Source organism: Protomyctophum parallelum (genome assembly GCF_964188405.1).
Source record: "Protomyctophum parallelum genome assembly, chromosome: 4".
NCBI lineage: Eukaryota > Metazoa > Chordata > Actinopteri > Myctophiformes > Myctophidae > Protomyctophum > Protomyctophum parallelum.
Genome location: NC_139700.1, coordinates 3,355,928 through 3,371,735, shown reverse-complemented (window position 1 = coordinate 3,371,735; position 15,808 = coordinate 3,355,928). Strand labels below are relative to the sequence as shown.

At 42.1% G+C, this 15,808-nt stretch overlaps 1 protein-coding gene across 1 annotated transcript in view; it reads right to left on the bottom strand.

Moving 5' to 3' along the window:
• The window catches only part of cbln1 (cerebellin 1 precursor), a gene marked incomplete at both ends in the record, with an annotated part of 38,357 nt that extends 35,035 nt beyond the window's left edge, over positions 1–3,322 (bottom strand). The window contains 2 exons of the mRNA XM_083762995.1: positions 1,774–1,893; positions 3,065–3,322. Coding sequence (XP_083619121.1) covers positions 1,774–1,893; positions 3,065–3,322 — 378 coding nt within the window. The remainder of the gene's footprint in view (positions 1–1,773; positions 1,894–3,064) is intronic.
• Positions 3,323–15,808: the final 12,486 nt, after the last annotated feature.

Sequence of the window (15,808 nt, the reverse complement as noted above, 5' to 3'; positions counted from 1 at the left end):
GTGGTGCAATGTCTCTAACCAAAGTGTGTGTGTGTGTGTGTTATATATATATTACCATATATATATATATATATATATATATATATATACTGCGTTTTCACACTTCTCTAAATCATAATAAATGTCCACAAAAACAACAAAGTGGCACGCATGGGACATTCTGCATGCATGCCCTGTTGTATAGCCTGTGTATTACAACCCTAATTAGCTCCGTGGCATGAGTCAAGTGCTACAACCGGCGGTGGGTGTGTGTTCTCTCGGTAACATGAAGGTGATTAGGCATACACGGGCACACTTGACAAGAGGGCTTTTCACCCCCCGCACACACCGCCTGCCTTCAACCGTCATCGTGGCGTGCTGTTGTTGTCATGCTAATTAACCCATTCAGGCCTGACGTCGAATTTTTTTAAAGAAATCTTCTAAATCCTCCAGTTTTCTTGAAATAAATATTTTCACGATTTTTCAAAAATAGCAGATCTACAAGCTCGTAGCGCGCCACTCGGTGGCGCGCTACGAGCTTGTGGATCTGTAATTTTTCAATAGCTAAATTACGACGTAATGTTTAAAACACCAAAAGGGGTTCCCGCACAAAATGGGTTAACTCAATATCCCGGTAATAAAGCATAAGTAGCATAATGTGCCGTGCACCCAGGGAACCAAAAGCAGAATTACACACAACAAACATTTAATTAGCCAAATGTGGGCAATGCACTGAATGCACCGAACGTTGTTGGCCGTGTGCGTTCATATGCAGGCCTATAATTAACAGTTTTGTGGAGATTGTAATTCATTCATGTTCGCTGACATCATTTAAGGAATGAGTATACAGTATAGCCTATGACACTGTGCTGGCAGCCAGGACCAGTTGTTTGCCGCAAAGAAATAGGCTATAGGCCCAAATAGTGGCAAAAAAATAAAAATATAATTTATATACATATATACTTGATTTAAAATACATTTCCAAAAACATGCGGCGGGATTTCCCAATAAACAGTGGGTCGGGAACCATTTGTGGGTCACAGACCCAAGTAAAAATTACTCGAGTAAACATAAAATTACAATAAATGAAATATTATATATTTTTAAATGGTATGCATTCAAAATTAATATATATTTTTTTCCATGAATAAAAACAATAACAATCAAGCGTGAACATTGTTATTTTCACTAGTTTGGGTCCCGCGGGCAAACTGAAAAGTTTGGGAACCACTGAAATATCATCTCACTTGCACGGAGCTGTCCATGGTGCTGATGGCACAGTCTAGAGCTGTCCATGGTGCTGATGGCACAGTATAGAGCTGTCCATGGTGCTGATGGCACAGTCTAGAGCTGTCCATGGTGCTGATGGCACAGTCTAGAGCTGTCCATGGGTCTGACTCGAGCATCTGGCTAAACGCTGCATGCCTACTGCACAGCAGCAGCTGGTCCACTGGCTGCACTCCGCTTATAGGCTCCACGCCTATCGATTAATTATGACTGAGCGACGGGCGAGCGCCTGGCTTTCATCTGTATAAACGCCTCCCGCCGGGAGAAAGGCATCACAAACAAACGTCTACAAACTAACTCCAGGGCAAATCTCTCTCTCTCTCTCTCTCTCTCTCTCCCCCCCCACATTCAAGTTTTATGAAGTGAAGAAAAAGCATCTGTGTATCTGGTGTGCACAAAACCACCGCACGCGCGCGCGCGCGCACACACACACACACACACACACACACACACACACACACACACACACACACACACACACACACACACACACAAACTGACACTGACCTGTATGGTTTGGCGGTTGTAGACCTTGACCACGTGGAAGTTAAAACTGTAAATCCCTTTGCGCGGTGAAATGAAATTACTTCGCTCTTCGTCAAAATTCTTCCCAACATTTACTAGGATCTGCAGAGACAGCGTGAAATATTTACACACGAGAGGAGTGTGTGGATAGAGAAAGAGGGAGGATGGAAGGAGGGTGAGATATCGAATCAATCTTCATTATACAGTACAATATTTGGCCTTGCGGCTTGAATTCAAAATTCATTAAGAAATAACAAGGTGTATAAAATTATGGCCATCCCAGAATCAAATCAAATCAAAGAGCTTGTAAATGTATAACAACGACAAAAGGAGCCTGTAGAACTAATGTCCCACACCTTTCAAACGAAATTTCCAATTATGCCTTCTGCACCCAAATGTCTGTTTTTATGAGTGCAAGGCAGGGTGGATGAGAACTAATGTATAATTGAATGGCCATTTGAAGGAAATTAACATTTAAGACACCCGACTAGGACCTCGCCCACAACCTATCGTTGTTAAATTATTTGGCGAGATGTCAGTTCCAATATCCACTATATTGCCAGTTGAAAAGTTTTCCACTTTGCATTCTCTATAAACGCTGCTCCCAGAATGAGAGCAAATAAAATTCATTCCAATTCAATTTTCGCCGTTTTGGAACAGGCAAGCGATTCTGCTTTCTTCCTCACGAGACATTATAACAGCGGGCCACGCGGGAGACGTTCGTGCGCACTTTTACAGGCGTGCGTTTTCGACGCCCTTCTATTTTTGGTAAACTTTTAGAGTCGGGCTTATCCAATATGCCTATAGGCACATTTCCGTCCTTATATGCTCTTCACGCTTTAATTGTATAGGCCTACTACCAAGTGTTTTCTTCTGAACTCTTTGACTTTTATACGCCGTTTATTTTTTCACAGCCTGTGTGAAACTTATATCTGCACAAATGCCACCTTGCCTATTGACAAAATACCGTATACATCGTAATTTCTTATATGCAAATGTATTGAAACGCATGTCTTTAATAGGTTGAAAACATACAGTTCTAGCCTACTGGAAGGGTGGGGATAAAAAAATCTAAAATCTATAAGCTAAAACAATGAAGGCGTCGTGCATGGTCAGTTGTTTTTGAGAAGCAATATAACACGGTCGTACAACAACAATTTACAATTTAGGAATTTAGCAGACGCTCTTAATCCAGTGCGTATAAAGCACAGCCACATAGCATGTGTCTTAATGACTAGAATACGGATACATAAAGTGCCTAGTGTGTCTATACCTGGTCGAAGTAGATGACCATAGTCCTGTTGCTCATCTCGGAGGGCTCGTGGTTGGTGTTCCTGACGGCGGAGAACGCCACCTTGGCGCTGCCCGAGCGCACCGAGATGCCGAGCGCGGTGCCGGTGGGGTCCGCGGCGGGGTTGGAGTCGCACACCACCAGGCACTTGCCCTCGAGCACGATCGGCTCCGTCTCGTTCTGAGCGCGGCTCGGGCTCGCCGCGAGCCACATGGCACCCAGCAGACAAAACGTCAACATGATGTCGAGCACTCTGGGGGGGGTGACTTTCTCACCGTGGGTCTAATCCCGTGGAAAAGGTATATAGGAAGAGTTTCCAAGTTTCTACGAAGAATTACACAGATGTGTATAGTCGCCTTCAGGGGGGGGGAGCAGATAAAAGCTTATACCTGCGTTGAGATTACAACTCAGGTCGTTTTATTCTTTCTCCTATGCCTATGCGCTGACTCCTTTTTCTGGTAGATTAGGCTACTTATTAAATCACACCCGCGGAGTCTTCTGAAGAGAAACGGAGCGTAGCGTAGCAACAGTCCCCCGTTCCGTTCTGCGCTGTTTCTGAGGTGGTGGAGGTGGTGGTGGGTGGAGGAGGGAAACAGTCCTTATAACCTTTAGTCATTGGTTTTTCCAGGTCTGAACTTCTTTGTCCTTGATCGCGAGTCTCAAAGTCAACGCCTTTTCTTTTCCTCTCTCAAGAAGAAGCGGCGGCGGCGGCGGCGGCGGCGAGCAGCGATGCGTCGGGGCCCTTGTCGAGTCGTCGCAGCGCAGTGGAACGCATAGCGCGGCACGGGGCTCCGTCTGCTCTCGCGCGTTGAATTATTGATATGTGAGATATTGGAGTTTCGAACACAAAGGCTCGGGATGAGCGGACGCGCGCAAGTGATATTCCCGCCCCCTCCTATCTCTCTTTTTCCCCCTCTTCCTTCCAGTGACGCCTCCCTCCCCTCCGGTAACCGGTGCCCATCACCCGATTAGACTATACGGGAGTCTCTATTATATCCCATAGCCCGAAGGGCAATGGCGGAGAGTAATGCAGTACATTTACTTGAGAAGTACTGTAGTACAATGTTAAGGTATTTGTATATTTACTTTAATAATTCTAATGTGCAATACTTTTACTCTTCTCAAATCCAAATAATGTACTTTTACTGCACTACATTTATTTGAAAACTGTAGTCACTATAGTTGTATACTTGTAGATTTTGATTATTACAAATCATACATTAACCACTATAAGCCTACCTAATTTGATTATGTTATGCATAATTGAACTTTTTCGGTGCATAATATTATAGCTATACTCATGCTTGAGGTACATCTTTGGCTTTATGTGAGAAGAGCATTTGTTATAGCAGGAGATGGTGTTAAAAATAAAGACGAATGTAGTGATGTGAAGAAAGTTCCTCACCTCTGTGTGGAGCTGGTGGAAAGGTGTATATATATATGCTTATAGGAGGGAGGTGGAAAGGTGCAGTATATATATGCTTATAGGAGGGAGGTGGAAAGGTGTATATATATATGCTTATAGGCGGGAGGTGGAAAGGTGCAGTATATATATGCTTATAGGAGGGAGGTGGAAAGGTGTATATATATATGCTTCTAGGAGGGAGGTGGAAAGGTGTATATATATGCTTATAGGAGGGAGGTGGAAAGGTGTATATATATGCTTATAGGAGGGAGGTGGAAAGGTGTATATATATATGCTTATAGGAGGGAGGTGGAAAGGTGTATATATATGCTTATAGGAGGGAGGTGGAAAGGTGTATATATATGCTTATAGGAGGGAGGTGGAAAGGTGTATATATATGCTTACTAGGAGGGAGGTGGAAAGGTGTATATATATGCTTACTAGGAGGGAGGTGGAAAGGTGTATATATATGCTTATAGGAGGGAGGTGGAAAGGTGTATATATATGCTTACTAGGAGGGAGGTGGAAAGGTGTATATATATGCTTACTAGGAGGGAGGTGGAAAGGTGTATATATATATGCTTATAGGAGGGAGGTGGAAAGGTGCAGTATATATATGCTTATAGGAGGGAGGTGGAAAGGTGTATATATATATGCTTATAGGAGGGAGGTGGAAAGGTGTATATATATGCTTATAGGAGGGAGGTGGAAAGGTGTATATATATGCTTATAGGAGGGAGGTGGAAAGGTGTATATATATGCTTACTAGGAGGGAGGTGGAAAGGTGTATATATATGCTTACTAGGAGGGAGGTGGAAAGGTGTATATATATGCTTATAGGAGGGAGGTGGAAAGGTGCAGTATATATATGCTTATAGGAGGGAGGTGGAAAGGTGTATATATATATGCTTATAGGAGGGAGGTGGAAAGGTGTATATATATATGCTTATAGGAGGGAGGTGGAAAGGTGAAGTATATATATGCTTACTAGGAGGGAGATAAAAATACATCTCCAAGGAAAGACACCTGTCCATTATATTGTGAGCAGGTGGGAAAGAAAGAAAGAAAGAAAGAAAGAAAGAAAGAAAGAAAGAAAGAAAGAAAGAAAGAACCATGCAGTGGAAAAACATAAACACATGTTTTACTTAAGTAAAAGTATCAATACTGCAATAGAAATACTCTGTTGCAAATAAAAGTGTGGTATTTAAAATGTATTTGAGTTTTTTTTTTTTTTTAAGTACCAAAAGTAGAAATAATACTCATTTTGTATATGCAGAATGTCCCATTTCACAAGTTTTCAAATGTATAGTATAGCCTACATAAAAAAAGAAAATCGCAGAAAATAGAAGCTCACAATGTGTCGCATCGCGACGCATTGTGAGGTTGTAGATCAGCTATTTTCAAATGGCTGAAATATAGGGTGAAAGTGGTTTGTGTTGAAACTTGTCATAATCAAAATGTAAAGTAACTTAACTAAAGTGTTCCAAAAAATGTAGTGGAGTACAATTATAGACAATATCTGCTTCTGAGATGTGGAGTAAAAGGAAAAGCAGGAAATTACAGTATTGGAATTTAGTACAACGTAACACATTTAGTGCTATCATTTATTGAAGAATTAGGACCTAATTCACGCCAGCATCTTTTCCAGTCGAGCTCTTTTTTTGAAAAGCCACATTTTCAGTCGACCGGAAGTGGATTATCCCAGCCAGCTATAGACGGAGCCGAGACAACCTTTGTTTACATGATCGATCTATGCCGGAGCACTGGAGAGCTCCACATCGCCGGCTCTGTTCCGTCAAAGAAACACTGTTTTGACCAAAATGCCATCTGGGACAAGGAATAGGAGAATACAGGTGATTGAAAGAAACGGATATAATGGATTATTATTGCTACGACGATCTAAGATGAACGATCCAGTGCTGTGCTAACAACACAGCTAGCTAACCGGCTAACGTGAGTATAGCATTATGGGTCGCTCGATCGAATGCACTATAAAAGCGCAATTGCCGAAGGGCTTCGGCAATGGCGTGAAGCGTCGGTATCAAAATTAGGCTTCAATTGCCGAAGGGCTTCGGCAATGGCGCTGAAAGTATTTTAAGAAGCCTAAATGTACTTAGTTACTTTACACCAGGGGTGTCCAAAGTGCGGCCCACAGGCCAAATGTGGTCCGGAAAGAATGTTATGCGGTCCGTGACTTCATACCTGAATTGTATTATGAATGGTTCTCCCCAACAGTATGTATTTTTTACATTGAAGTTTTTGAGTGTTGCAACCACTCCAAGGAACTGCAACGTCCCTATGGGACTATGTCCCGATGTTTAGAGTACCAGTAGGGGCAAAAGTGGCGCTGTTGTGCCAGAAACAGAGAGAGAGAGTGTTGCACTGTTGCCTGCTAATTACAGAGAGAGGGGGGGGGGGGGGGAGTTTCACCACTCAGTTCACACGTGTGTGATTTTTTTATTCACCCATGGGCATTTCCCAGAGTATAATTTGTTAGGATTCCTTGTTGTCTCATTCTGAAGGGGTCAAAGAAAGACTATTTTAATTAAAAAAATTTACCTTGCACGTCTGGTTATATTTGGTAGGTTGGCCCCTTAATATTTTCTAACATGGCCCCCTTTGAAAAAAGTTTGGACACCCCTGCTTTACACCATTGGAAACAAGCAAACAAAACAACATGGTGGGTGCTTTTCAGCAGCTATATCAGTTACACCAAGGTGCAGCTTCTTCAAGGTAAAACCTTATAAAGTCCTACTATTTGTCACATACATTGTTGTATTATTACAGCCTATAGGGCCTATAGGCTATATGCACAATGTGTTCTCCCCATTTGACCCATCTCTTGGAGCGGTGAGCCGCAGCCATGCTGCGCTCGGGAATCATTTGTATAGTAGATCTACGGGATAGGACATCACGAGAGATAGAAAACACCCTGCAGGCTTATTATAGATTTCTGACCATTGTTCCAAGTTTCTCTCTGACCATTATATATATATATCTGTCTTCATCTCGTCGCTCCCTCAATCTCTGCACTTATTCCTTCCCTAGCTGCTCCCGGGAAGTCTCCCTAGTGCATGTTTTTCTTGCATCTCTTTCTTTCTTCCCTTTGGCTTTGTCCTCTCCTTGTTTCTCTTCCCTCTCCCCCCTCCTTTATCCATGCATCCCTTTGTCTCTTCTCTTCCCCTTCTCACAGAAAGTCTCCCCGCTGTCTTCCCGTGCCAGCGTTCTCTCCTTGGAGCTTATCCCATTCTGACCTGAGATCAGATTCATACGAGGTTTCCACTGGACACACACTGGTCTGATGAACCCATTCTGACCTGAGATCAGATTCTAAAAATGTCAAGTCGTTCTTCGATTTTTCAAAAAATAGCAGACCTACAAGCTCGTATCGCGCCACTCGGTGGCGCGATATGAGCTTGTAGATCTGCTATTTTTCAATAGCTAAAGCACGACGTGATGCTGACACCAAAATGGGTTCCCGGTCAGAATGGGTTATACAGCAGAGAGTCGCTCTTAATACAGGTTGACGGACGGGCCAAAAGGACTTCGATTCTCTCAGATGCAGCATAATGGATGGGGACAAGTGACGTCGAATTATTGTTTCTCTCTCTCTCTCTCTCTCTTACTTTCTCACACACACACACACACACACGCACACGCACACGCACGTACACAAAGCACTGCCAATTACATGGCCTGCCTCTTCATGCCTCCTCCTGCAATTGTGTGTTTGCGAGATTAGCTCCAGACACACAGACAGACGAGAGGACTCAGAGATTCTCAGAATCCACACACACCGCGGTAACAACAGTATTTACTTGCGCAAGCAGAGCGCGCAAGTAATAGTTTCGCCCGGCTCGTATATGCACCGTCCCAGCCAACCCGCCACTTTTGATGCGTATATGCACCGTCCCAGCAAATTGTGCCTGGTTTGCTGGGACCAGATTACATGGTGTGTATATATGTATAACTAGCTCTCAATGATGACGTAAGAAATATGTGGATTAAAGGACCCAAAGCCAGAGTGTAATTGGTTTTCGATGGTGACGTAATGACGATATGTTTTAGTGTTGGGAGGATTAAAGGTAATGCTCCTGTGTATACATGTATGTAATCTGGCACCACTGCCGTATCAGGCACAGTTTGCTGGGACGGTGCATACGCATCAAAAGTGGCGGGTTGGCTGGGACTGCGTACGGCGCAAAGTAACCACAGTATACCGCTAATTACAAATTACAAATTACAATCAATGATGACGTAAGAAATATGTGGATTAAAGGACCCAATGCCAGAGTGTAATTGGTTTTCGATGGTGACGTAATGGCGATATGTTTTAATCTTGGGAGGCACTGATTGACATATACGTCACCATCCAAAGTCGTCACTTACGTATTCATTACAACATTATGTTTCTGAAGTGTATAAAGACAATTACCATTGTTTCATTCTGGCACCACTGCCGTATCAGGCACAAGTAGTAATTACTGAGATTTGACAGTTTGAAGTGGTCGAAAGTACTTGCTCGCTCTGCTTGCTTACTAGTGTGCAACAAGCAAGTATGCACTCGACAGAGTGCAGTTCTAGTTACTTGCGCAAGCAGAGCGCACAAGTAATAATTTCGCCCGGTCTTCGTTCACCGTGACAGCCAACCCGCCATTTGATGTGTATGCAAAAAAAACAGTAAATCTGTGCCTGGTTTGCTGGGACCAGATTACATAAATGACCATATGTCTTACGTCATCATTTAGAGCTAGTCATACGTATACTATATACATAATCATTAAAATAAAATAGCAAATTGTGCCTGATCTGCTGGGACCAGAGTACGTGGTGTGTATATGTATGACTAGCTCTCAATGATGACGTAAGAAATATGGTCATTTATGTAATCTGGTCCCAGCAAACCAGGCACAAATCTGCTGTTTTATTTGCATACGCATCAAGTGGCGAAAGGCTGGCACGGTTTTTGGCGCAAAGTAACCACCGTATACCGCTAATCAACTTACAACTACATACTCTATATAGTATATGTATACGTATATTTTAATTCAGTTTATATACCTTTTTTTTCATCACATATCAATGATTTATTTTTCTTTAAAAAACTAAAAAGGGATCCAGAATATATCTACATCGATAAAAGTGTATTTCTTATATAGATAGAAACTTGAACCATACTTAATAATACTAGGTGTTTATATGCATAAAGTAGGTAGGTAGCAAATAGTTACATCTAATAATTATACATTTCAAACGTTCCTTCACAGAAATACTGAGATTTGACAGTTTACAGCGGTCGAAAGTACTTGCGCGCTCTGCTTGCGCACTAGTTGGCCATTTATGGCCTACTAGTGTGCAACAAGCAAGTATGCACTCGACAGAGTGCAGTTCTAGTTTTGTATTATTTTTTATTGTGAAATTTCTTAGATGTGTTTTTTTGTTTTAGTTTTTAATTTATACAATTATTTGAATGTTTTTACAAAAAAAAAAAAAAAAACGTTTGAGATGCGTGTGTGCATGCGTGCTGTTTCCATGCATGCATGTACAGTATATGCGCGCGTGCATTCTCTGAGGAATAGCTGCGGCTATCATGAATAGAATCCTCATTGCCTGCAGACTATAGGAGTCATATCTTTGTTTCTGTCCTTTGCCTGTCTGTCTATCTGTCTGTCTGTCAGTCCATCTGTCAGTCAGCATTGCTATCTGCGTTTGCTAGTTGTCCTCGCTCCGTCTTCCTACCATCTGCCTGTCTCTCTGCCATTCCATTCATCTGACAATTCCGTATCCTCTCTGAGCTATATGTAAACTGGAAGCATTGCCTATAGGTTGGCTCCATGTAGGAGACAGAGTTGAGCAATTGGAAATGAGATTGACATTCAAAGTGCTTTGCACTCAATGCAAATCCACACACCTCCCTCCATCCATCCATCTTCAACCGCTTATCTGTAGTCGGGTCACAGGGGCAACAGCTCCACCAGAGAACCACAGACATCCCTTTCCAGAGAAACATTAGTACAGTAACTGATGTAAGGGAATCGGCTGCTCAGGGTGATTAGGCATGGAGAGTGGAATTCAACATATGTTAAAAACACAAAAAGACTGTTTTTATACTATATTTTATATTATATTTAATTGTATTGCATTTCCTTCTCCTTCTTCTTCTTCTTTTGAGCGATTCACGTGAAACGTTCCACACACAATCTATGAACCATTATCTGAAATCACAGTTGAAGTTTGTTTGTTTTTTGTGAAAACATGAACAGCGAACACACTGTAGTAATCCATAATGACATGCCCAAAGGCAGGACATATAACATAATTGTCATAAAAAACACTGAATGATTTTGCTGTTAACAATAGAACTGATTGTGTCCAGATCCCTGCCCCCCACAATAAAAAACTAACCATGTCAAAATCCCATGCTCTTCTTTTTCTCAAGTTTAATCTTCCATGTTTCTACGGTGGCTTATTTGTGCATATTGTTCTTATTGCTTACTGCCTTCTTTCTTGGTCCCGTCTTATCGCTGCTTGCAGCTATATTGTTAACCTTCTATTACTAGTGTTAATAGTTTTCTGTGCTGTCTGTCTGTCTGTCTGTCTGTCTGTCTGTCTGTCTGTCTGTCATTAAAACCCAATGTTATCCTAACTGTCAGACCAACATTCATGCTGAAAGTAATACCATATTTATTTCAAGCTTATACTTTAATAACTTTATTACGAGAATGCAATGGGCCCATTAAGTAAGTGATTTGTTCTGGAGCAGAAATAGTCAATGTGTTAGAGTCCCCTTAAGGATGTACAATTATATCAATTATAGACAGGGTGTGGAAGGATGTGAGACTATATAGCAATTTTGAGGAATGTGAGAAAAACACTGTGTGTGTGCGTGTGTGTGCGTGTGTGTGTGTGTGTGTGTGTGTGTGTGTGTGTGTGTGTGTGTGTGTGTGTGTGTGTGTGTGTGTGTGTGTGTGTGTGTGTGTGTGTGTGTGTGTGTGTGTGTGTGTGTGTGTGTGTGCATCTGCCTGCGTGCATACATGTTTTATTCTCACTGGAGAAATCTCAGATACCATTTCCTGCTAAACAAAACGCCCACACACAAACAAACACAAAGAACGATGTTTCACAGAGACACAGGCAATAGCTTCAGTCTTCCATATCTGAAGAAGACACACACACACACACACACACACACACACACGGCCCCAGGAGCCGAGACGTCTGTCAGTAGACAGTACATCCCTACTCTCTTAACCCCAGTCCCATGGCATTTATACCTGCAACTGTGTGTGTGTGTGTGTGTGTGTGTGTGTGTGTGTGTGTGTGTGTGTGTGTGCGTGTGCGTGTGCGTGTGCGTGTGCGTGTGTGTGTGTGTGTGTGTGTGTGTGCGCGCGTGCATGTGTAGCCTCAGGTACATTACATGGTAGGATGAGGTGGCAGAACATGGAGGGCATAAACTATAGTGCATTCTGTCTGTTTGACTTCTTTCCCCCCCCCTGCTGTGGCGTGAGCTGCTTTCCTGCTTGTCATAGTTCTATAACCGATTCTGACCGGGCACCCATTTTGGTGTTGGCATCATGTTATGCTTTAGCTATTGAAAAATAGCAGATCTACAAGCTCATAGCGCGCCACCGAGTGGCGCGCTACGAGCTTGTAGGTCTGCTATTTTTAAAAAAACGAAGAACGACTGAAATTTTTTGTACTCTGATCTCAGGTCAGAATGGGTCAATCAGACCAATGTGTGTCCAGTGGAAACCTCGTATGAATCTGATCTCAGGTCAGAATGGGATAATCTATAGCAGGGGTTCTCAACGTTTTTGGCCGGGGACCCCCAGAAATGCTTTGGCAATGTCTCGGGACCCCCGCCCCACCTCCCTCCCGACCCCCCAATATAAATTGACTGCTACAATAACCTTAATAATATAGAGACAATAAATACACCATGAATAAATACTGAATATAATCATTAGGGAAAGGTGTACAGTATGCATGTACTATATGTAAACTCTTCATTTCCATTTTCCAGCCACCCCCCACCAAGAGGCAAAGATTTGAGTTATAAACGTTTCTCTCTGAAAGAATATTATATTCAAAGATTTTGCGAGCGTGTAGAGATCTGCTACATTTCAACGGCTAAATTATAACATAATGCATAAAACACCAAAAGGGGTTCCCGACCCTGAATGGGTTAAGTGTGGCTTTGGCGAGCAAATTAACCGGTGCTTGGAGACAGTAGAGATGTGCGGCAGGGACTGGAGTATAAGACCAGTCTGGGAAATTACAGCAATCAAAAACTATGGCGTTAGGGAAATTAGTGTTTTCGTCTTGGCACAGCAATATTACTTTCCAGTACTGCCTTGACTACTTTCAGCCTGAGCTCTCTACTGTACAAGCTCATAAAAGTGTCATAATGCAACAGGTTGTGAGCTTGTATAGATTGGCTATTTTTATTTCAAAAATCTGTATATGATACACATGAGTCATGGATCCCATGATATTTATCCCAATATACTATGTGTGGCAATGTGTGTGAGTTTTAGACAATATACTGTAGTTCCCAAACTGGGGTCCGGGGGAACCCTATAGGAACTCCTTGATGGAGTTCCAAGGGGTTCCCAAGCTAAATGACAGTTAGGAACCAAATGGACCCTTATGGGTCTGTAACTCAGAGAGTGTACTGGCGGGCATGTGGTTCCATTGATACGCTCTCAGAGTTAAATTAAATTGATTTTACAATATATACATTGGGGTCCCAGAGATAGAAATGGTGGACCGTAGCCCAATACAGGTCAAACCGGGGGTCCTTGAAAATGAAAATGGTTGAAAATCACGGCTAGAACCGTGAAAATCTTCTCTTATGGGGGGTCCTCGGCATATATTTTCAAATGGGGGGTCCGCGGGCTAATTAGTGTCAATGTGGGGGTCCTTGACATGAAAAGGTTTGGGAACCACTGACCTAGGAGCAGTAGCAAAGGGAGAGAATTCATAATGGCTGCAGGGCTCTGGCCGTACCAAAAACCCAAACTATCTTAACCCATTCTGACCTGAGATCAGATTCATACGAGGTTTCCGCCGGACACACACTGGTCTGATGAACCCATTCTGACCTGAGATCAGATTCAAAAAATGTCAGTCGCTCTTCGATTTTTCAAAAATAGCAGACCTACAAGCTCGTATCGCGCCACTCGGTGGCGCGATATGAGCTTGTAGATCTGCTATTTTTAAATAGCTAAAGCATAACATGATGCTGACACCAAAATGGGTGCCCGGTCAGAATGGGATAAACGACCTTTAAAACCTCTAACAGAGTTATTGCTCAGTATGTTTTTTTTATATATCAACGAGTCAACATGAAATAATTATAATTATTAATAACAGAACAGTGTGCGGACTGCCTCCCTTTTTCAATGTACGTGTATGTATACTGTATATCTTTTGTTCGGCACCTTCGGAATGGTTTTGAAATGTGTGTGCTTCCCTATTTGGACTGGATGCTTGGACATTTACAGACTCACTTTATGTTGTGGCGTTCTCTGATCCAGCAGGTTGATACAAATCTAATAGCCACTCAGCATGGCATTAGCATTAATTAAAACACTCGCTACCTATTTATAGCTATAGATGAGACACGATTAACCCATTCACGACGGGAACCCCTTTTGGTGTTTTAAGGATTATGTTATACTTATATACATCGTGAAAATGTGGCGCAAGTCTTTGAATATAGTCTTTCAGAATGAACGTTTTGAACTTAAATCTTTGCTTCTGGGAAATATTTTCAGATGGGGTCCGCAGCCATGAAATACAGATCCTTCTGGGGGTCCTCGACGTGAAAAAGGTTGAAAACCACTGACATAGAAACATAATAGGTTTTTCAGAAAACCTTTAGGATTTAGAAGACATTTTTTTTAAGAATCGGCATCAGACCTAAACGGGTTAAGTAAATTAGCATCTATCAGCACATCCAGCACTTCCGTCGTAATAATCAAATCAGATATGTAAACCTCTGCCTGTAATGTTATTTACTAAATCGAATTACAGTCTGTCGACACTGGACCTCTGTGATTGAAGCTGGCCCTGACAGCACACACACACACAGTGCTCTGCAAGGTTGCCAGGTCCTATATAGATGCCACAGATTGAAGGTTTACGTGTGATTCTTTATGCTGAGTAATTGTAAGACCGTATATATAGTGTGATATAAACCGATATCAATTGAAAACTGCACACTACCTCAAAACGAAGCTGCTTCACTTACGTAGATAGACAGATATGCCTCCCCAAAAATCGTACTTCTAACAGACAAGTGACAACGACCTGAATCTCTCGCAGCTTTATACAGAAATTAAACGATGGTTCTCCTCTAGACTGCACACCGTGACGTGACAGCATCACAGCTGGGCCACATCATGCAGATTCTGATCTAATGTGTTTGGATAAACCATTGACTTGCCATTGAGTAGAATACGACGCAATATCATGTTAACCCATTCTGACCTGAGATCAGATTCATACGAGGTTTCCACTGGACACACACTGGTCTGATTAACCCATTCTGACCTGAGATCAGATTAAAAAAATGTCAGTCGTTCTTCGATTTTTCAAAAATAGCAGACCTACAAGCTCGTATCGCGCCACTCGGTGGCGCGATATGAGCTTGTAGATCTGCTATTTTTCAATAGCTAAAGCACGACATGATGCCAACACCAAAATGGGTGCCCGGTCAGAATGGATTAAATGTAAATTAAATTCAATAATGTAAATTTGTCTCCCCGACTAGTAAAGTATACTGCAAAATATTCTCAAAAAGGTGTTTATTTTAGAAACACTGAGACGAGTGATACATTTTAAGTTAAAAAATGTTAGTTGACTAACACTAAAACATTGCTGGTAACTAAAATATGACAAAATCTGCTGTCAAAACCAACGCTGCTATGATGAAGTCCCAGACAGATATAGCTGATATACAGTGCATCCAGGCTGTGCAGTAAAGCTAGCCGACTTAAAACAGAAGCTACACATGTTCGGGCTTTACTTCTCGCAGGATGGGTTTACACAGAGATGCCTTAGAAAAGCCCTGGATATTGAACATTATAATCCATTCCTGTGGAGGACAACTTGAGAAACAATTCTTCCTCAAATGGCTTTACTCCAGCTGGCGTCCATATAAATATTGTAGTAGTATTGCCTGCCTCATGCCTCTCTCCATGCTTAATGTATTACAGCAGCTACTGTATTCTTTCGTATTTCTTAAAGCATGGTTTGTTTTTCTTCTCGAGTAAAAAGCACGTAAAGCACGTGAAAGCATTTAGGCCACATGTCAC